At 52.9% G+C, this 22,123-nt stretch overlaps 4 protein-coding genes across 4 annotated transcripts; 2 read left to right on the top strand and 2 right to left on the bottom strand.

Annotated features, from left to right (window-relative positions):
* The first annotated feature begins 8,636 nt into the window (after positions 1-8,636).
* On the top strand, positions 8,637-9,126 carry LOC122922723 (histone H2A type 1-like). Its single transcript, XM_044273423.1, has one exon. It carries the CDS (start codon positions 8,639-8,641, stop codon positions 9,029-9,031), a length of 393 nt encoding a protein of 130 aa, XP_044129358.1. The 5' UTR covers positions 8,637-8,638; the 3' UTR covers positions 9,032-9,126.
* A 642-nt stretch (positions 9,127-9,768) lies between these two features.
* Positions 9,769-10,383, bottom strand: LOC122922721 (histone H3). Its single transcript, XM_044273420.1, has one exon. The coding sequence runs from the start codon at positions 10,241-10,243 to the stop codon at positions 9,833-9,835; it is 411 nt and encodes a 136-aa protein (XP_044129355.1). The 5' UTR covers positions 10,244-10,383; the 3' UTR covers positions 9,769-9,832.
* Positions 10,384-11,979: 1,596 nt separating this feature from the next.
* LOC122922722 (histone H2B 1.1) lies at positions 11,980-12,405 on the top strand. The gene has a single exon (XM_044273422.1). The coding sequence runs from the start codon at positions 11,987-11,989 to the stop codon at positions 12,365-12,367; it is 381 nt and encodes a 126-aa protein (XP_044129357.1). The 5' UTR covers positions 11,980-11,986; the 3' UTR covers positions 12,368-12,405.
* Positions 12,406-13,538: 1,133 nt separating this feature from the next.
* Positions 13,539-13,850, bottom strand: LOC122922720 (histone H4). Its single transcript, XM_044273419.1, has one exon. The coding sequence runs from the start codon at positions 13,848-13,850 to the stop codon at positions 13,539-13,541; it is 312 nt and encodes a 103-aa protein (XP_044129354.1).
* Positions 13,851-22,123: the final 8,273 nt, after the last annotated feature.

Raw genomic sequence — 22,123 nt, 5'->3', positions numbered from 1 at the left:
CTGACTCATCTGCATGAGCTGGGTGAACCAAGACCTCTTTGGCCAGAATGGCATGATGGCAATCACTGAGGTCTGGTCTTGCTTGATCTTCATCAATACCCTCGGTATCATGGAAATTGGAGGGAAGATATATGCCAGCCTGAACCTCCAAGTTATGGACAGAGTGTCTATCGCTACCGGGTTGTCCTCCCTGTAAAGGGAACAGAACTTGCTCACCTTGGCGTTCAATCGGGTAGCCATCAGGTCGATTTCCGGAGTACCCCACCGCTGGACTATCATGGAGATGATACTCTTGTTCAGGGACCATTCTCCTGAAGACCGGCAGGCCCCGACTCAGGCGATCTGCCACCACATTGAGATCTCCTTTGATATCGACTGCCATTAGGTGGGATAGGTTGATCTCTGCCCAAGAGAGAATAGAACCCACCTCCCTCAGGAGGGTTTGGGATTTCGTCCCCTCCTGTCTGTTCAGGTAAGCGACCACAGTTGTGTTGTCTGTCCGGACTCTCACCGCCTGACAGCGGATGAGAGGAGCAAAATGAAGGAGGGCTAGTTTGACTGCTCTCAACTCTCTCCAGTTGGATGAGAGGATTTTCTCCTGGGGATTCCAAGTACCTCGTACTGGGTTGTCCTCCAGATGGGCTCCCCAGTAGGGATGAGCGAACCCGAACTGTATAGTTCGGGTTCGTACCGAATTTTGGGGTGTCCGTGACACGGACCCGAACCCGAACATTTTAGTTAAAGTCCGGGTTTGGGTTCGGTGTTCGTCGCTTTCTTGGCGCTTTTTGAAAGGCTGCAAAGCAGCCAAACAACAAGCGTCATACTACTTGCCCCAAGAGGCCGTCACAGCCATGCCTACTATTGGCATGGTTGTGATTGGCCAGTGCAGCATGTGACCCGGGTTCTATATAAGCTGGAGTCACGTAGCGCCGCACGTCACTCTGCTCTGATCAGTGTAGGGAGAGGTTGCAGCTGCGACGTTAGGGCGAGATTAGGCAGTGATTAACTCCTCCAAAAGACTTCATTCAGTGATCGATCTGCAGCTGTGGATCATTGAACTGCTGCTATTCAACTGCTCACTGTTTTTAGGCTGCCCAGAGCGTTTTTCAGTCACTTTTTTCTGGGGTGATCGGCGGCCATTTGGGTCTTGTGGTGCGCCAGCACAAGCTGCCACCAAGTACATTTAACCATCAATAGTGTGGTTATTTTTTGGCTAAAGCCTACATCAGGGGCAAGCTGTCACCAAGTGCATTTAACCATCAATAGTGTGGTTATTTTCTGGCCATATACTACATCAGGGGCAAGCTGAGCCTGTCACCAAGTGCATTTAACCCTCAGTAGTGTGGTTGTTTTTTGGCCATATACTACATCAGGGGCAAGCTGTCACCAAGTGCATTTAACCCTCAATAGTGTGGTTGTTTTTTGGCTATATCCTACATATGGGGCAAGCTGTCACCAAGTGCATTTAACCATCAATAGTGTGGTCATTCTCAATAACTTCACACACACGCTACTGTGCAATTTCAAGTCTAATTCTGTCTGTAAATGTATACCGGTCACCCAGCGCCTAAATACTAGGCCTACAATTTACATTCATCTAAATCTGTGGTTATTGCTGTGGCTGGTCAAGTAATTTAGTGTCCGTCAAAGCACAGTTTTTGTTCTGGGTTGAAATACAATTCCCAACTTAGCAATTCCCTAAATCAGTGGTTTCTGCTGTATCAGGCCTACTTTAAATCTATCCCTAAAAGGGTATATCAGAATCAAGGTGCACATAGGGTCATTCTCAATAACTTCACACACACGCTACTGTGCATATCCCAGTCTAATTCTGTCAGTAAACCTATACCTGTCACCCAGCGCCTAAATACTAGGCCTACAATTTATGTCCAGCTAAATCTGTGGTTACTGCTGTGCCTGTATTAGTGTAATACGGGACCTAAATAGATGCCAGATAGTGTCAGGTGCCTGTAAAAAAAGGCCTGAATTTGAATTCAATACATTGGGCCAAATAATATTTTTCTTATTCTGGTGAACGGTAACAATGAGGAAAACATCTAGTAAGGGACGCGGACGTGGACATGGTCGTGGTGGTGTTAGTGGACCCTCTGGTGCTGGGAGAGGACGTGGCCGTTCTGCCACAGCCACACGTCCTAGTGTACCAACTACCTCAGGTCCCAGTAGCCGCCAGAATTTACAGCGATATATGGTGGGGCCCAATGCCGTTCTAAGGATGGTAAGGCCTGAGCAGGTACAGGCATTAGTCAATTGGGTGGCCGACAGTGGATCCAGCACGTTCACATTATCTCCCACCCAGTCTTCTGCAGAAAGCGCACAGATGGCGCCTGAAAACCAACCCCATCAGTCTGTCACATCACCCCCATGCATACCAGGGAAACTGTCTCAGCCTCAAGTTATGCAGCAGTCTCTTATGCTGTTTGAAGACTCCGCTGGCAGGGTTTCCCAAGGGCATCCACCTAGCCCTTCCCCAGCGGTGAAAGACATAGAATGCACTGACGCACAACCACTTATGTTTCCTGATGATGAGGACATGGGAATACCACCTCAGCACGTCTCTGATGATGACGAAACACAGGTGCCAACTGCTGCGTCTTTCTGCAGTGTGCAGACTGAACAGGAGGTCAGGGATCAAGACTGGGTGGAAGACGATGCAGGGGACGATGAGGTCCTAGACCCCACATGGAATGAAGGTCGTGCCACTGACTTTCACAGTTCGGAGGAAGAGGCAGTGGTGAGACCGAGCCAACAGCGTAGCAAAAGAGGGAGCAGTGGGCAAAAGCAGAACACCCGCCGCCAAGAGACTCCGCCTGCTACTGACCGCCGCCATCTGGGACCGAGCACCCCAAAGGCAGCTTCAAGGAGTTCCCTGGCATGGCACTTCTTCACACAATGTGCTGACGACAAGACCCGAGTGGTTTGCACGCTGTGCCATCAGAGCCTGAAGCGAGGCATTAACGTTCTGAACCTGAGCACAACCTGCATGACCAGGCACCTGCATGCAAAGCATGAACTGCAGTGGAGTAAACACCTTAAACCAAGGAAGTCACTCAGGCTCCCCCTGCTACCTCTTCTGCTGCTGCCGCCTCGGCCTCTTCTGCTGCTGCCGCCTCGACCTCTTCTGCTGCTGCCGCCTCGGCCTCTTCTGCTGCCGCCGCCTCGGCCTCTTCTGCTGCTGCCGCCTCGGCCTCTTCCTCCGCCTCTGGAGGAACGTTGGCACCTGCCGCCCAGCAAACAGGGGATGTACCACCAACACCACCACCTCCGTCACCAAGCATCTCAACCATGTCACACGGCAGCGTTCAGCTCTCCATCTCACAAACATTTGAGAGAAAGCGTAAATTCCCACCTAGCCACCCTCGATCCCTGGCCCTGAATGCCAGCATTTCTAAACTACTGGCCTATGAAATGCTGTCATTTAGGCTGGTGGACACAGACAGCTTCAAACAGCTCATGTCGCTTGCTGTCCCACAGTATGTTGTTCCCAGCCGCCACTACTTCTCCAAGAGAGCCGTGCCTTCCCTGCACAACCAAGTATCCGATAAAATCAAGTGTGCACTGCGCAACGCCATCTGTGGCAAGGTCCACCTAACCACAGATACGTGGACCAGTAAGCACGGCCAGGGACGCTATATCTCCCTAACTGCACACTGGGTAAATGTAGTGGCAGCTGGGCCCCAGGCGGAGAGCTGTTTGGCGCACGTCCTTCCGCCGCCAAGGATCGCAGGGCAACATTCTTTGCCTCCTGTTGCCACCTCCTCCTTCTCGGCTTCCTCCTCCTCTTCTTCCACCTGCTCATCCAGTCAGCCACACACCTTCACCACCAACTTCAGCACAGCCCGGGGTAAACGTCAGCAGGCCATTCTGAAACTCATATGTTTGGGGGACAGGCCCCACACCGCACAGGAGTTGTGACGGGGTATAGAACAACAGACCGACGAGTGGTTGCTGCCGGTCAGCCTCAAGCCCGGCCTGGTGGTGTGTGATAATGGGCGAAATCTCGTAGCAGCTCTGGGACTAGCCGGTTTGACGCACATCCCTTGCTTGGCGCATGTGCTGAATTTGGTGGTGCAGAAGTTCATTCACAACTACCCCGACATGTCAGAGCTGCTGCATAAAGTGCGGGCCGTCTGTTCGCGCTTCCGGCGTTCACATCCTGCCGCTGCTCGCCTGTCTGCGCTACAGCGTAACTTCGGCCTTCCCGCTCACCGCCTCATATGCGACGTGCCCACCAGGTGGAACTCCACCTTGCACATGCTGGACAGACTGTGCGAGCAGCAGCAGCCATAGTGGAGTTTCAGCTGCAGCACGCACGGGTCAGTCGCACTACGGAACAGCACCACTTCACCACCAATGACTGGGCCTCCACGCGAGACCTGTGTGCCCTGTTGCGCTGTTTCGAGTACTCCACCAACATGGCCAGTGGCGATGACGCCGTTATCAGCGTTACAATACCACTTCTATGTCTCCTTGAGAAAACACTTAGGGCGATGATGGAAGAGGAGGTGGCCCAGGAGGAGGAGGAGGAGGAGGAGGAAGAGGGGTCATTTCGTAGGGTTTCCGGCCAGTCATTCCCAAGTGCCTCCGAGGGTGGGTTCCTGCACCTACAACCCCAAGGTACACAATTGTCCAGCCAGGGCACAGTTCTGGAGGATGACGAGGTGGAGGAGGAGGATGAGATGGAGGAGGAGATGGAGGAGGAGGAACCGTGTTCACAGCAGGGTGGCACCCAGACCAGCTCATAGCTATCACTGGTACAGAGGACACAGACGATACACCTCCCACATAGGACAGCTTTGCCTCTGGGCAGCCTGGCACACATGAGCGATTACATGCTGCAGTGTCTCCGCAACGACAGCAGAGTTGCCCACATTCTACCTTGTGCTGATTACTGGGTGGCCGCGCTGCTGGATCCCCGTTACAAGGGCAACGTACCGTCCTTAATTCCCTCACTGGAGCGTGACCGTAAGATGCGCGAGTACAAGCGCTCGCTGGTAGACGCGCTGCTGGTAGAATTCCCACCTGACAGCGGGGGCACAGTGGAAGCACAAGGTGAGGGCAGAGGTCGCCAACGCAGCTGGGGCACCGCCAGCACCGCAGAAGGCAGGGTTAGCATGGCCGACATGTGGAAAAGCTTTGTCAGCACAACAACCAGCACCACCGGCTGATATGGAGCGTCTTAGCAGGAGGCAGCATTTCACCAACATGGTGGAGCAGTAAGTGGGCACACGCCTACACGGACTGGCTGACGGGTCTGCCCCCTGCAGCTTCTGGGTCTCCACATTGGGCACATGGCCTGAGCGCGCCCTTTCCCCTTGGAGGTGCTCCCTGCCCTGCAGCCGGTGCACTGTCTGAACGTGTGTTTAGCGCGGCAGGGGCGTCATCACAGACAAGCGCAGCCGCCTGTCCACAGCCAATCTGGACGAGCTCACGGTCAATAACATGAACCCGGCCTGGATCCCTCAGGACTTGTCCGCACCTTGGGCAGAATAGACCTGTATACCGGCGCTGAGCCGCCATTGTTATACTGCAGCGCAACCGCTCATGTTTGTATTCTGGATATTTCACCCTCTTTTGCAGTGTACCCTAATAAAAAATAATAATAAAATAAACCAAAACCTGTGTTGTCTACTTCGTCCTCCTCCACCGCCGCTGCCACCGCCACGTCCACCGCCTCCCCAACCTCCTACTCCATTTGGACCTCCACCTCATAAATCAAGATTCATTTTTTTAATTTGTACATATTTTATTTTATGTCATTTCACTAATTTGTCTGTTAGATTTTCGGGTGAAAATCCCCAATTTTTGGCTGTGATATACCCCTGCTCTAACTAGTGGACAGGAAAACTAATGTCACTAATTTGCCTGTCACATTCTTGGGTGACATTTGACCATTTTTGCGGTGATTAAACCCCTGCTCTGCAGGTGACGGGGACTTACCTTTCAGAAGCTCCTCTGTAATTGCCGCGCGCTCCCTCCTTCCATTCAATGCTTAAACTGGAACAACTTCTCCCACTTTTCCGCTCAATCATATTTCATTTAAAACATTGACCTCCCTTGGCGGTGGCCTCTCTTTCTCACGCTCCCTCTCCGGCCTGGAACCCTGATTCGTCGATAACCGTGATCACCATGGTCGGCGCAGAAAAGAACATGGAACGTTGGTAGAGCAGATATCCGAATGGATGGTGGACGTCACGGGGACGTGCGACATGGTGGAGCAGTAAGTGGGCGCACGCCTACACGGACTGACTGACGGGTCTGCCCCTGCAGCTTCTGGGTCTCCACATTGGGCACATGGCCTGAGCTTGCCCTTTACCCTTGGAGGTGACTTCAATGGGGTTCGAGGTCAAGTTCGGGCCCCGGGGTTACAGGGTGCAGTCCAAGTCTGTCACCGCCTGCTGGGTCAGGTTCTGCTGGAGGTCCTGCTGCTGGAGCCGGGTGGTGTCTTCAGAGGGAGGCTGAAGAAAGCTGCTCATTATAGACGGAAGTTGTTGCATATGGAGCTGGTGATGCTTCTACCCCCCCCAGTATGACCTTAATGAGGACCGGCTGGTAATATGGAGGCTGTACTACACTGTGAAGGCTAAAATCTGTACGCTGTAATATAATGTGGAGGCTGTAATCTGTAGGCTGTAATGTAATGTGGAGGCTGTAATATAATATGGAGGCTGTAAAATAATGTGGAGGCTGTAATATCATGTGGAGACTGGTAATATGGAGGCTGTAATATAATGTGGAGGCTGGTAATATAGAGGCTGTAATGTAATGTGGAGGCTGTTATATAATGTGGAGGCTGTAATATAATGTGGAGCCTGGTAATATGGAGGCTGTAATATAATGTTGAGGCTGTAATGTAATGTGGAGGCTGTAATATCATGTGGAGACTGGTAATATGGAGGCTGTAATGTAATGTGGAGCCTGGTAATATGAAGGCTGCAATATATTGTGGAGGCTGTAATATAATATGGAGGCTGCAATGCAATGTGGAGGCTGGTAATGTGGAGGCTGTAATATAATGTAAAGGATGTAATATAATGTGGACGCTGTAATATAATGTAGAGGCTTTAATAAAATGTGGAGCCTGGTAATATGGAGGCTGTAATATAATATGGAGGCTATAATGTAATATGGAGGCTGTAATATAATGTGGACACTGTAATATAATGTAGAGGCTGTAATATAATGTGTAGGCTGGTAATATAGAGGCTGCAATGTAATGTGTAGGCTGTAATATAATATGGAGGCTATTATGTAATGTGGAGGCTATAATATAATATGGAGGCTGTAATATAATGTGGACGCTTGTAATGTAATATGGAGGCTGTAATGTAATGTGAAGGTTGTAATATAATGTGGAAGCCGGTAATATGGAGGCTGTTATATAATGTGGAGTCTGTAATATGAAGGCTGAAATATAATATGTAGGTTGTAATATAGTATGAAGGCTGTAATATGGAGACGGTAATATAATGTAGTGGCTGGTAATGTAACATGTAGCCTGTAATGTAGAGACCGGTAATACGGAGGCTGTAATGTAACATGGAGGCCGGTTGTGTAACATAGAGAGGAGGCTGAAAATATGGAGGCTGGTAATGTAATATGGAGACTAATGTAGAGGCCGGTAATACGAGGCAGTAATATTATGTGGAGGCGGGTAATGTAATATGAAGGATGTAATATAATGTGGCGGCTGTAATGTAATGTAGAGGCCGGTAATATGGAGGCTGTTATATAATGTGGAGGCTGTAATATCATGTGGAGACTGGTAATATGGAGGCTGTAATATAAAGTGTAGGCTATAATATAATATGGAGGCTATAATGTAATGTGGACGCTTGTAATATGGAGGCTGTAATGTGTAGGCTATAATAAAAATGTGGAGCCTGGTAATATGGAGGCTGTAATATAATGTGGAGGCTTTAATATCATATGGAGGCTGCAATGTAATGTGTAGGCTGTAATATAATATGGAGGCTATAATATAATGTGGAGGCTGTAATGTAATGTGAAGGTTGTAATATAATGTAATACGGAGGCTGGAAAATGGTAATGGTAATCATCCTCAATACCATATAACTACTTCACTCATTCTCCTCATTGCCCAATCACCACTACCTTAGTCCTCCTGACCGCTCACTACTCCCCTCATCATCCTCAATAGCATATAACTACTTCCCTCATACTTAGTGCCCGATCACTGCTCCCCTTATACGCTGCAGCTGAGCTCTGCTCCCGCTATGAATGGCTGCGCATCAGCGAGCTGTGCGGCTGCTCAGTGCAGGGCGGGAGGACGAGGCTCTGCTCCTACGGGCACATAACGGCTGAGGGAGGGGGCCCTGAGCTCTGCTATTGGCTGGGAGAGCTCAGGAGCTCATTTGAATTTCCCGCCTATAGTTCCCAACTGCAAATGAGCTGCTGATCTACAGGAGGAGCCGGTCATGTGACCTGTACCTGTGTCATAAGCCACGCCCAGCGCCGCTCATTGGCTTCTCCACGAGTCTTGTCTCCGTAGGAGGCTTCTAATCCACCCAATGAGCGGCGCTGGGGGCGGAGCAGCAGCTTATAAAGGCGGCGGCTCCTCCGGATCACACACAGCAGAGTCTGTACAGAATAGAGAACGATGTCTGGACGCGGCAAACAAGGAGGCAAAGTGCGGGCTAAGGCCAAGACCCGCTCATCCCGGGCAGGGCTCCAGTTCCCGGTCGGCCGTGTGCACAGGCTCCTCCGCAAGGGCAACTACGCCCAGAGGGTGGGCGCCGGCGCTCCCGTCTACTTGGCCGCCGTGCTCGAGTATCTCACCGCCGAGATCCTGGAGCTGGCCGGCAATGCCGCCCGCGACAACAAGAAGACCCGCATCATCCCCCGTCACCTGCAGCTGGCCGTGCGCAACGACGAGGAGCTCAACAAGCTGCTGGGCGGAGTCACCATCGCCCAGGGCGGCGTCCTGCCCAACATCCAGGCCGTGCTGCTGCCCAAGAAGACCGAGAGCAGCAAGCCGGCCAAGAGCAAGTGAGCCCGGCTCTGCCCCGCCCCAAACCAAAGGCTCTTCTAAGAGCCCCCCACATGGTCTGTACGACTGAGCTGGCGATGCCGCTGATCTCCGCTGTGGAGGCGTCACACAGGGGCACTTACCGCTCCTGACCAGAGGTGGGATGTTTTAGAACAGGAGGGGGAGCTGGGGGCACTGGTCTGGGCATTATACTGAGTGGGGGGCACTGCTGGAGGCGTCCTATTATATGGACAGCAGTGGGAGGGCTTTATACCGCTGCAGCCTGGTCCTAGACCCCGTGTGCTGTTCTAGTGACTCAGAGAATAGGAAGTCAGTAGGATGATGGGATTCTTGGCCTCAGCGCACGACCCCCTGTACTGTGTGCGCCTCCGCTCCCCCCTGCTGCTCGGACATGGATCGGACAGCACTACTCCGGACATAGTGCGGGCAGACATTGCTGCTGGAGAGGGTTTGGCCGCTGATCTCTAACCGGACTGTAATTGAGCGGGAATTTCAAAAGCCAGAGATCAGCCAATCACTGTAAAGCACTTGTTCTATAGCTCCGCCCCCTTCTCCCGCAGCGCTGAGTGGAGATGGCGGTGGGCAGGGAGGATGGAGGCGGTTATCGGTCACGGTCAGCGAGTCCCTGATAGACGGGGGAGATACAGAGAGAGCGCCTTCTGGATAAAGGAACTGCTCTTACCAATCACAGCGCTGAAAGGGTTAACCCGCCTCCTGTGAGCAGAGATGAAGGGCGGAGTGGAGCTCGTCTGAGGAGGAGGTGGTGGCTCTGAGAAGAGCCTTTGTTGGGTGCGGGGCGCAGATCTAAGCCCTCTCCCCACGGATCCTGCGGGCCAGCTGGATATCCTTGGGCATGATGGTGACCCGCTTGGCGTGGATGGCGCAGAGGTTGGTGTCCTCGAAGAGCCCGACCAGGTAAGCCTCGCTGGCCTCCTGCAGGGCCATGACGGCCGAGCTCTGGAAGCGAAGGTCGGTCTTGAAGTCCTGGGCGATCTCTCTGACCAGGCGCTGGAAGGGCAGCTTCCGGATGAGCAGCTCGGTGGACTTCTGGTAGCGCCGGATCTCCCGGAGAGCGACGGTCCCGGGCCGGTAGCGGTGAGGCTTCTTGACTCCGCCAGTGGCGGGGGCGCTCTTCCTGGCGGCCTTAGTGGCCAGCTGCTTGCGGGGAGCTTTCCCGCCGGTGGACTTACGCGCTGTCTGCTTGGTTCTGGCCATGGCTCTGCAGAGATCTGTACACAGCAAGAGAATGAGGCGAGGAGCGGACCGTGCAGATCATTTATACTCCTGGCCTCGTCCTCATTGGCTCATGTAAACCACACCCCTACATCCCTATTGGTTTATTCGTACAAAGATGTGCCCGCCAAAACTTTCGTTACCAATCATCGTTCACAAGAGGCGGAGCCCAAAATTATCCTATCCGCCAGTGCCAGCTGATGGGCGTGTCTCCAGGTAATAAGCCCCTCCTACATGAAGCGGGCGGGCTTCCTCAGACAAGCTCCACTCCGCCCTTCTGCCCTCGTTCTCCGCTCACAGCGGGCGGGGGCTCCGGCTCCTCTGCGGGAAGGAATAGGGGGCGGGTTAACCCTGTCAGCGCCGCTCTCTTCAGTCTATCAGGGCCTCTCTGCTCGGCTGATACCCGCCCCTCACTGCGCCCCGCCCTCTGCTGGTAGTGATGCCGCCGCTGAGTGTACTGTGCGTGCAGGGGGGTCGTGCGCTCTATCCCTGGACACCAGCGCAGCGATGGAGCCGCTCTTCTCCGCACAGTGAATACCGGACTGTTCTCCCCTTCTCCGGTAGGAAGGTCGTAGGAAGCGGGAGAAGAGGGCGGAGCTACAGAACAACTACGTTACTGTGATTGGCTGATCTCTGGCTTTTGAAATTCCCGCTCAATTACCGTTCAGCGGCCGTGGAGGAGCAGTTCATTACACACAGGGGACGAACCCTCTGCAGCAGCAATGTCTGCCCGTTCTCGCAGGCTGTCAGGAGCGGTAAGTGCCCCTGTGTGACGCCCGGACCATCAGAGCACTCAACGAGTACAGGACGCCTCCACAGCGGAGATCAGCGGCGCCAGCTCTTTGAGTGGGAATTTCAAAAGTCATGGTACTAGTTCTATAGCCCCGCCCCCATAGCCTACTCAGTATTAACCCGTCAGTGGCCGCCTTCTCCCGCTCCCCACCGGAGAACAGTCCCGTATTCACTGTGCGGAGAAGAGCGGCTCCATCGCTGCGCTGGTGTCCAGGGATAGAGCGCACGATCCCCCTGCACGCACAGTACACTCAGCGGCGGCATCACCACCAGCAGAGGGCGGGGCGCAGTGAGGGGCGGGGCGGGTATCAGCCGAGCAGAGAGGCCCTGATAGACTGAAGAGAGATGTTAGCCCCGCCTCTCCGCCCCCCCCGGCTCAGCTGAATGGATGGAAGTGAGTTCTGCCCCTCCTGCTGCTCCGCCTCCCGGTTTAGCAGAATAGATGGCTATGAGCCCCACCCCTCCTGCTGCTCCGCCCTCCGACTCAGGTGAATGAATGGATGTTAGCCCCTCCTTTCTTGCTGCTCCGACCGCCCCCCCCCCCCCCCCCCCCCCTCTGCTGAATAATGTGAACCACACCTCTCCCGTTACCACCTCTCCCGTTACTCCGCCCCCGGCTCTGCTGGATGGAGGTGAGCCCGCCCCTCTATGTGCTCCGCCCCCGGCTCAGCTGGATGGAGGTGAGCCCGCCCCTCTATGTGCTCCGCCCCCGGCTCTGCTGAATAGATGGAGGTGAGCCCGCCCCTCTATGTGCTCCGCCCCCGGCTCAGCTGGATGGATGTGAGGCTGCCAATTGGGAGAAGTGGAGACCCCACGTGACCCTCTCCTCCAGTAGATCAGCGCGCAGTCAGCGGCAGCTCATTTGCATGGCCCGTGTATAAATACCGCTGCGGTGGGAGGAAGAGAACAGACGAGATTTTGTCTTCAGTCAGAATGCCCGAGCCCGCCAAGTCCGCCCCAGCGCCCAAGAAGGGCTCCAAGAAAGCCGTCACCAAGGTCCAGAAGAAGGACGGCAAGAAGCGGAGGAAGAGCAGGAAGGAGAGCTATGCCATCTACGTCTACAAGGTGCTGAAGCAGGTGCACCCCGACACCGGCATCTCCTCCAAGGCCATGGGCATCATGAACTCCTTCGTCAACGACATCTTCGAGCGCATCGCAGGGGAAGCCTCCCGCCTGGCTCACTACAACAAGCGCTCCACCATCACCTCCCGGGAGATCCAGACCGCCGTGCGCCTGCTGCTGCCCGGAGAGCTGGCCAAGCACGCCGTCTCCGAGGGCACCAAGGCCGTCACCAAGTACACCAGCGCCAAGTGAGCGCCCCCCGCTCTCCGGACCCAAAGGCTCTTCTCAGAGCCCCCACCCTGTCTCCAGCAGAGCTGCTCCCGCGTCTCCCCGTTCTCACAGTGGCTGCGGTTTCCCTCACTGTCAGCTAGATGAGATGCGGTACCGCTAGTGGAAGTTACACTACAAGCTATCCTCCTCCATGCCCATTCACTACTCCCATCATCCTCCTCCATGCCCATTCACTGCTCCCATCATCCTCCTCCATGCCCATTCACTACTCCCATCATCCTCCTCCATGCCCATTCACTACTCCCATCATCCTCCTCCATGCCCATTCACTACTCCCATCATCCTCCTCCATGCCCATTCACTACTCCCATCATCCTCCTCCATGCCCATTCACTACTCCCATCATTCTCCTCCATGCCCATTCACTGCTCCCATCATCCTGCTCCATGCCCATTCACTACTCCCATCATCCTGCTCCATGCCCATTCACTACTCCCATCATCCTGCTCCATGCCCATTCACTGCTCCCATCCTCCTCCATGCCCATTCACTGTTCCCATCCTCCTCCTCCATGCCCATTCACTACTCCCATCATCCTCCTCCATGCCCATTCACTACTCCCATCATCCTCCTCCATGCCCATTCACTACTCCCATCATCCTTCTCAGTGTGGCGCTCCCTGGGGACAGGCTGTGCGGCCGCTCAGTGGAGGACGAGGCTCCGCTCCTACGGGCACATAACGGCTGAGGGGTCCAGAGCTCTGCTATTGGCTGGGAGAGCTCAGGATCTCGTCGCTCATTTGAATTTCCCGCCTATAGTTGAGCCGCTGATCTACAGGAGGAGCCGGTCATGTGACCCGTACCAGCGCCGCTCATTGGCGTCTTTGTCTCTGCAGCTCCGGATTAACCCCTCAGTCTCCGAGCACAGCTCGTCTTGTAGCTGCGGGGACAGGAGCGGTGGAGAACACCCGGGGCTCGGGATTTACATTACTGGGGCTTTCTGTATTGTAGAGCTCCGGCTGTACTGAGCACAGGGCGCCGCTGATCTCGGACAATTGTCCGGCTCTCCGCCCCCTGATGTGCGGGCGGTGTTAACCCCTCAGTGGCTGAGCGCAGACGGAGTTGTAGCTTCTCCCCGGGAAGATGTGGGCGGCTCTGAGAAGAGCCTTTGTGCTGTGAGGACGGAGGCAGCATTAACCCCCGAAGCCGTAGAGAGTGCGGCCCTGGCGCTTGAGCGCGTAGACCACGTCCATGGCGGTGACGGTCTTCCTCTTGGCGTGCTCGGTGTAGGTGACGGCGTCCCGGATGACGTTCTCCAGGAAGACTTTCAGCACCCCGCGGGTCTCCTCATAGATGAGGCCGGAGATGCGCTTGACGCCTCCCCTGCGAGCTAGACGGCGGATGGCAGGCTTGGTGATGCCCTGGATGTTATCACGGAGCACCTTCCTGTGCCGCTTGGCGCCGCCTTTCCCGAGCCCTTTCCCTCCTTTACCGCGACCAGACATCTTCTAGGTGTGAGCAGAAAGCAGTGACTGCTCAGCCCAGAGCCCTCCTTTATATGGAGCATGGGCGGACCTGGAGGAGAACTGCACGGAGAGGCTGGGGGCGGGGCTGCTCCTGAACTCCAGGCCCCGCCCTCCCGCTCTGATTGGCCGAGCTCAGAAGTGCTGGTGGTTTTCATTTTCCAGCCTGTAAATTACATCATATCCTCCACATTATATTATCAACCTCAACATTCTATTACAGCCTCCACACTACCAGCCTCTGCATTACATTATAGCCTCCACATTACATCTATGTTTCTATTACAGCCTTCGTATTACATTACCAGCATCCACATCATATAACAGCCTCCATATTATCGTCCTCTACATTATATCACAGCATAAACATTATGTTACAGCCTCCATACTACCAGCTTCCATATTATATTAACAGCCTCCATATTATATTACCGGCCTCCATATCATATGACAGCCTTCATATTACCGGCCTCTACATAACATTACAGCCTCCACATTATATTACAGCCTTCATATTAAATTAACAGCATCCACATTATATAACAGGCTCCATATTAACAGCCTCCATATTATATTACAGACCTCTACATTACATTACAGCCTCCACATTATATTACATCCTTCATATTACCGGCCTCTGCATTACATTACAGCATCCATATTACATTACCCGCCTCCACATTATATTGCTTCCTCCCTATTACCGGCCTCTACATTTCAGCCTCCATATTACAAGCCTCCACATTATATTACAGCCTCTATATTACATTACAGCCTCTATTTTATATTATCAACCTCAGCATTATTTTGCAGACTTCATATTTCCAGCCTCTACATTACATTATAGCCTCCACATCATATTACAGCCTCTATATTACCAGCCTCCACTTTAGGCTGAGTTCACACGAGCGTGACAGATTTGGTCCGGATGCGTTCAGGGTGCGTTCAGTTAAACTCGCACCATTTTGCAAGCAAGTTCAGTCAGTTTTGGCTGCGATTGCGTTTAGTTGTTCAGTTTTTTCCACGCGGGTGCAATGCGTTTTGATGCGTTTTTCACGCGCGTGATAAAAAACTGAAGGTTTACAAACAACATCTCCTAGCAACCATCAGTGAAAAACGCATTGCATGCGCACTTGCTTGCAGATGCAATGCGTTATTAACGCAGCCCCATTCACTTCTATGGGGCCAGGGCTGCGTGAAAAACAACGCTCATAGAAATGAATGGGTCAGGATTCAGTGCAGGTGCTATGCGTTCACGTCACGCATTGCACCCGCGCGGAAATCTCGCCCGTGTGTACTCAGCCTTAGATTACAGCCTCCATGTTACATTACCAGCCTTCATATTACCGGCCTCTACATTACAGTCTCCATGTTACATTACCTGCCTCCACATTATATTACAGACTCTATATTACCGTCCTCTACATTACATCACAGCCTAAACATTATGTTACAGCCTCCATATTTTCAGCCTCCACATTATATGACAGCCTCCCTATTATTATCTTCTACATTACAGCCTCTATACTGCCAGCCTCCACATTACTGCACAGCCTTCATGTTACCAACCACTGCATTACATTACAGTCTCCAAATTATATTACAGCCTCCATATTACCAGCCTCCATGTTACATTACCGGCCTCCACATAATATTACAGCCTCTGTATTACCGCTTTTACATTACCGGCCTCCACATTATATTACAAACTCCATATTATCGTCCTCTACATTACACAACAGCCTAAACATTATGTTACAGCCTCCATATTTTCAGCCTCTACATTATATGACAGCCTCAATATTACCGGCCTCTTCATTACAGCCTCCATATTATATTACCGGCCTCCACATTATATGACAGCCTCCATATTATGGGCCTCTACATTAAAGCATCCACACTTTATTACAGCCTCCATATTACATTACCAGCGTCCACATTATATAACAGCCTCCATATTACCGGGTTCCATATTTACTGCCTCCATATTGTATTGCAGCCTCCCGATTAACGGCCGCCACATTATATTATAAGCTCCATATTACATTACATCCTACACATTGCTTTACAGCTTCCAAATAACATTATTAGCCTCCCTATTGTATTACATCCTCCATTTTATCAGCCTCTACATAATATCACAGCCTCCATATTACCAGCCTCCACATTATATTACCGTCTCCATATTACAGCCTCCATATTATATTACAGACTCTACCTGATATTTCAGTCTTCATATTACAGACTCCACATTATATAACAGTCTCCATATTACCGGCCTCCACATAACATTACAGCCTCCATATTACATTACATGCGTCCACATTACATTACAGCCTCCATACTATATTTCAGCCTCTATATTATATTACAGCCTTTACACTATATTACAGCCTCCACATTACCAGCCGCCACATAATATTACAGACTCAACATTATATTACAGTCTCCATATTACCAGGCTCCACATTATATTAAAGCCTCCACATTACATTACAGCCTCCATTTTATATTACACCGTCCATATTATATTACAGCCTACACATTATAATACAGTATCCACATTACATTACAGCCTCCATCTTGCAGCTGAAACTGCACTATGGCCTGCTGCTGCTCGCACAGTCTGTCCAGCATGTGCAAGGTGGAGTTCCACCTGGTGGGCACGTCGCATATGAGGCGGTGAGCGGGAAGGCCGAAGTTACGCTGTAGCGCTGACAGGCGAGCAGCGGCAGGATGTGAACGCCGGAAGCGCGAACAGACGGCCCGCACTTTATGCAGCAGCTCTGACATGTCGGGGTAGTTGTGAATGAACTTCTGCACCACCAAATTCAGCACATGCGCCAGGCAAGGGATGTGCGTCATACCGGCTAGTCCCAGAGCTGCAACGAGATTTCGCCCATTATCGCACACCACCAGGCCGGGCTTGAGGCTCACCGGCAGCAACCACTCGTCGGTCTGTTGTTCTATACCCCGCCACAACTCCTGTGCGGTGTGGGGCCTGTCCCCCAAACATATGAGTTTCAGAATGGCCTGCTGACGTTTACCCCGGGCTGTGCTGAAGTTGGTGGTGAAGGTGTGTGGCTGACTGGATGAGCAGGTGGAAGAAGAGGAGGAGGAAGCCGAGAAGGAGGAGGTGGCAACAGGAGGCAAAGAATGTTGCCCTGCGATCCTTGGCGGCGGAAGGACGTGCGCCAAACATCTCTCCGCCTGGGGCCCAGCTGCCACTACATTTACCCAGTGTGCAGTTAGGGAGATATAGCGTCCCTGGCCGTGCTTACTGGTCCACGTATCTGTGGTTAGGTGGACCTTGCCACAGATGGCGTTGCGCAGTGCACACCTGATTTTGTCCCCTACTTGGTTGTGCAGGGAAGGAAAAGTAGTGGCGGCTGGGCACGACGTACCGTGGGACAGCCACCGCCATAAGGCCTTTAACACTATCCGTCTCCACCAGACCGAATGACAGCATTTCAAAGGCCAGTAATTTAGAAATGCTGGCATTCAGGGCCAGGGATCGCGGGTGGGTAGGGGGTACTTCCTCTTCCTCTCCAGTGTTTGGGAGATGGAGAGCTGAACGCTTCCGTGGGACATTGTGGAGATGCTTGGTGACCCAGGTGGTGGTGTTGCTGGCAGATCCTCTGTTTGCGGGGTGGCAGGTGGCACTGTCACTCCCGAGGAGGATGAAGAGGCCGAGACCGCAGCAGCAGAAGAGGCCGAGGCGGCAGCAGCAGAAGAGGAAGCAGGAGGAGCCAGAGACCTTTCTTGGTTTTTGAGGTGTCTGTTCCACTGCAGTTCATGCTTTGCATGCAGGTGCCTGGTCATGCAGGTTGTGCTCAGGTTCAGAACGTTAATGCCTCGCTTCAGGCTCTGATGGCACAGCGTGCAAACCACTCGGGTCTTGTCGTCAGCACATTGTGTGAAGAAGTGCCATGCCAGGGAACTCCTTGGAGCTGCCTTTGGTGTGCTCGGTCCCAGATGGCGGCGGGCAGTAGCAGAAGAGGCCGAGGCGGCAGCAGCAGAAGAGGCCGAGGCGGCAGCAGCAGAAGAGGTAGCAGGGGGAGCCTGAGTGACTTCCTTGGTTTTAAGGTGTTTACTCCACTGCAGTCCATGCTTTGCATGCAGGTGCCTGGTCATGCAGGTTGTGCTCAGGTTCAGAACGTTAATGCCTCGCTTCAGGCTCTGATGGCACAGCGTGCAAACCACTCGGGTCTTGTCGTCAGCACATTGTGTGAAGAAGTGCCATGCCAGGGAACTCCTTGGAGCTGCCTTTGGTGTGCTCGGTCCCAGATGGCGGCGGGCAGTAGCAGAAGAGGCCGAGGCGGCAGCAGCAGAAGAGGCCGAGGCGGCAGCAGCAGAAGAGGCCGAGGCGGCAGCAGCAGAAGAGGCCGAGGCGGCAGCAGCAGAAGAGGCCGAGGCGGCAGCAGCAGAAGAGGCCGAGGCGGCAGCAGCAGAAGAGGCCGAGGCGGCAGCAGCAGAAGAGGCCGAGGCGGCGGCAGCAGAAGAGGCCGAGGCGGCGGCAGCAGAAGAGGCCGAGGCGGCGGCAGCAGAAGAGGCCGAGGCGGCAGCAGCAGAAGAGGCCGAGGCGGCAGCAGCAGAATAGGCCGAGGCGGCAGCAGCAGAAGAGGTAGCAGGGGGAGCCTGAGTGACTTCCTTGGTTTTAAGGTGTTTACTCCACTGCAGTTCATGCTTTGCATGCAGGTGCCTGGTCATGCAGGTTGTGCTCAGGTTCAGAACGTTAATGCCTCGCTTCAGGCTCTGATGGCACAGCGTGCAAACCACTCGGGTCTTGTCGTCAGCACATTGTGTGAAGAAGTGCCATGCCAGGGAACTCCTTGGAGCTGCCTTTGGTGTGCTCGGTCCCAGATGGCGGCGGGCAGTAGCAGAAGAGGCCGAGGCGGCAGCAGCAGAAGAGGCCGAGGCGGCAGCAGCAGAAGAGGTAGCAGGGGGAGCCTGAGTGACTTCCTTGGTTTTAAGGTGTTTACTCCACTGCAGTCCATGCTTTGCATGCAGGTGCCTGGTCATGCAGGTTGTGCTCAGGTTCAGAACGTTAATGCCTCGCTTCAGGCTCTGATGGCACAGCGTGCAAACCACTCGGGTCTTGTCGTCAGCACATTGTGTGAAGAAGTGCCATGCCAGGGAACTCCTTGGAGCTGCCTTTGGTGTGCTCGGTCCCAGATGGCGGCGGGCAGTAGCAGAAGAGGCCGAGGCGGCAGCAGCAGAAGAGGCCGAGGCGGCAGCAGCAGAAGAGGCCGAGGCGGCAGCAGCAGAAGAGGCCGAGGCGGCAGCAGCAGAAGAGGCCGAGGCGGCGGCAGCAGAAGAGGCCGAGGCGGCGGCAGCAGAAGAGGCCGAGGCGGCGGCAGCAGAAGAGGCCGAGGCGGCGGCAGCAGAAGAGGCCGAGGCGGCGGCAGCAGAAGAGGCCGAGGCGGCGGCAGCAGAAGAGGCCGAGGCGGCAGCAGCAGAATAGGCCGAGGCGGCAGCAGCAGAAGAGGTAGCAGGGGGAGCCTGAGTGACTTCCTTGGTTTTAAGGTGTTTACTCCACTGCAGTTCATGCTTTGCATGCAGGTGCCTGGTCATGCAGGTTGTGCTCAGGTTCAGAACGTTAATGCCTCGCTTCAGGCTCTGATGGCACAGCGTGCAAACCACTCGGGTCTTGTCGTCAGCACATTGTTTGAAGAAGTGCCATGCCAGGGAACTCCTTGAAGCTGCCTTTGGGGTGCTCGGTCCCAGATGGCGGCGGTCAGTAGCAGGCGGAGTCTCTTGGCGGCGGGTGTTCTGCTTTTGCCCACTGCTCCCTCTTTTGCTACGCTGTTGGCTCGGTCTCACCACTGCCTCTTCCTCCGAACTGTGAAAGTCAGTGGCACGACCTTCATTCCATGTGGGGTCTAGGACCTCATCGTCCCCTGCATCGTCTTCCACCCAGTCTTCCTCCCTGACCTCCTGTTCAGTCTGCACACTGCAGAAAGACGCAGCAGTTGGCACCTGTGTTTCGTCATCATCAGAGACATGCTGAGGTGGTATTCCCATGTCCTCATCATCAGGAAACATAAGTGGTTGTGCGTCAGTGCAGTCTATGTCTTTCACCGCTGGGGAAGGGCTGGGTGGATGCCCTTGGGAAACCCTGCCAGCGGAGTCTTCAAACAGCATAAGAGACTGCTGCATGACTTGAGGCTGAGACAGTTTCCCTGGTATGCATGGGGGTGATGTGACAGACTGATGGGGTTGGTTTTCAGGCGCCATCTGTGCGCTTTCTGCAGAAGACTGGGTGGGAGATAATGTGAACGTGCTGGATCCACTGTCGGCCACCCAATTGACTAATGCCTGTACCTGCTCAGGCCTTACCATCCTTAGAACGGCATTGGGCCCCACCATATATCGCTGTAAATTCTGGCGGCTACTGGGACCTGAGGTAGTTGGTTCACTAGGACGTGTGGCTGTGGCAGAACGGCCACGTCCTCTCCCAGCACCAGAGGGTCCACTAACACCACCACGACCATGTCCACGTCCGCGTCCCTTACTAGATGTTTTCCTCATTGTTATCGTTCACCACAATAAGAAAAATATTATTTGGCCCAATGTATTGAATTCAAATTCAGGCCTTTTCTCACAGACACCTGACACTATCTGGCATCTATTTAGGTACCGTATTACACTAATACAGGCACAGCAGTAACCACAGATTTAGCTGACTATAAATTGTAGGCCTAGTATTTAGGCGCTGGGTGACAGGTATAGGTTTACTGACAGAATTAGACTGGGATATGCACAGTAGCGTGTGTGTGAAGTTATTGTGGATGACACTATCCGCACCTTCAATCTAATATACCCTTTTAGGGATAGATTTAAAGTAGGCCTGATACAGCAGAAACCACTAAATTAGGAAATTGCTAAGTTGGGAATTGTATTTCAACCCAGAACAAAACTGTGCTTTGACGGACACTAAATTACTTGACCAGCCACAGCAATAACCACAGATTTAGATGAATGTAAATTGTAGGCCTAGTATTTAGGCGCTGGGTGACAGGTATACATTTACAGACAGAATTAGACTTGAAATTGCACAGTAGCGTGTGTGTGAAGTTATTGAGAATGACCATACTATTGATGGTTAAATGCACTTGGTGGCAGCTTGCCCCATATGTAGGATATAGCCAAAAAAACAACCACACTATTGATGGTTAAATGCACTTGGTGACAGCTTGACCCTGATGTGGGATATAGCCAAAAAACAACCACACTATTGAGGGTTAAATGCACTTGGTGACAGCTTGCCCCTGATGTGGGATATAGCCAAAGAACAACCACACTATTGAGGGTTAAATGCACTTGGTGACAGCTTGACCCTGATGTAGGATATAGCCAAAGAACAACCACACTATTGAGGGTTAAATGCACTTGGTGACAGCTTGCCCCTGATGTAGTATATGGCCAAAAATAACCAAACTATTGATGGTTAAATGCACTTGGTGACAGGCTCAGCTTGCCCCTGATGTAGTATATGGCCAAAAAATAACCACACTATTGATGGTTAAATGCACTTGGTGTGGCAGCTTGACCCTGATGTAGTATATGGCCAAAAAATAACCACACTATTGATGGTTAAATGCACTTGGTGACAGCTTGCCCCTGATGTAGTATATGGCCAAAAAATAACCACACTATTGATGGTTAAATGCACTTGGTGACAGCTTGCCCCTGATGTAGGATATAGCCAAAAAATAACCACACTATTGATGGTTAAATGCACTTGGTGACAGCTTGCCCCTGATGTAGGCTTTAGCCAAAAAATAACCACACTATTGATGGTTAAATGTACTTGGTGGCAGCTTGTGCTGGCGCACCACAAGACCCAAATGGCCGCCGATCACCCCAGAAAAAAGTGACTGAAAAACGCTCTGGGCAGCCTAAAAACAGTGAGCAGTTGAATAGCAGCAGTTCAATGATCCACAGCTGCAGATCGATCACTGAATGAAGTCTTTTGGAGGAGTTAATCTGCCTAATCTCGCCCTAACGTCGCAGCTGCAACCTCTCCCTACACTGATCAGAGCAGAGTGACGTGCGGCGCTACGTGACTCCAGCTTATATAGAACCCGGGTCACATGCTGCACTGGCCAATCACAACCATGCCAATAGTAGGCATGGCTGTGACGGCCTCTTGGGGCAAGTAGTATGACGCTTGTTGTTTGGCTGCTTTGCAGCCTTTCAAAAAGCGCCAAGAAAGCGACGAACACCGAACCCAAACCCGGACTTTAACTAAA

This window comes from Bufo gargarizans, unplaced genomic scaffold (assembly GCF_014858855.1).
Source record: "Bufo gargarizans isolate SCDJY-AF-19 unplaced genomic scaffold, ASM1485885v1 fragScaff_scaffold_672_pilon, whole genome shotgun sequence".
In the NCBI taxonomy this organism is placed as follows: domain Eukaryota; kingdom Metazoa; phylum Chordata; class Amphibia; order Anura; family Bufonidae; genus Bufo; species Bufo gargarizans.
The sequence above is the reverse complement of the archived record's forward strand: the minus strand, read 5'-3'. Positions and strand labels throughout refer to the sequence as shown.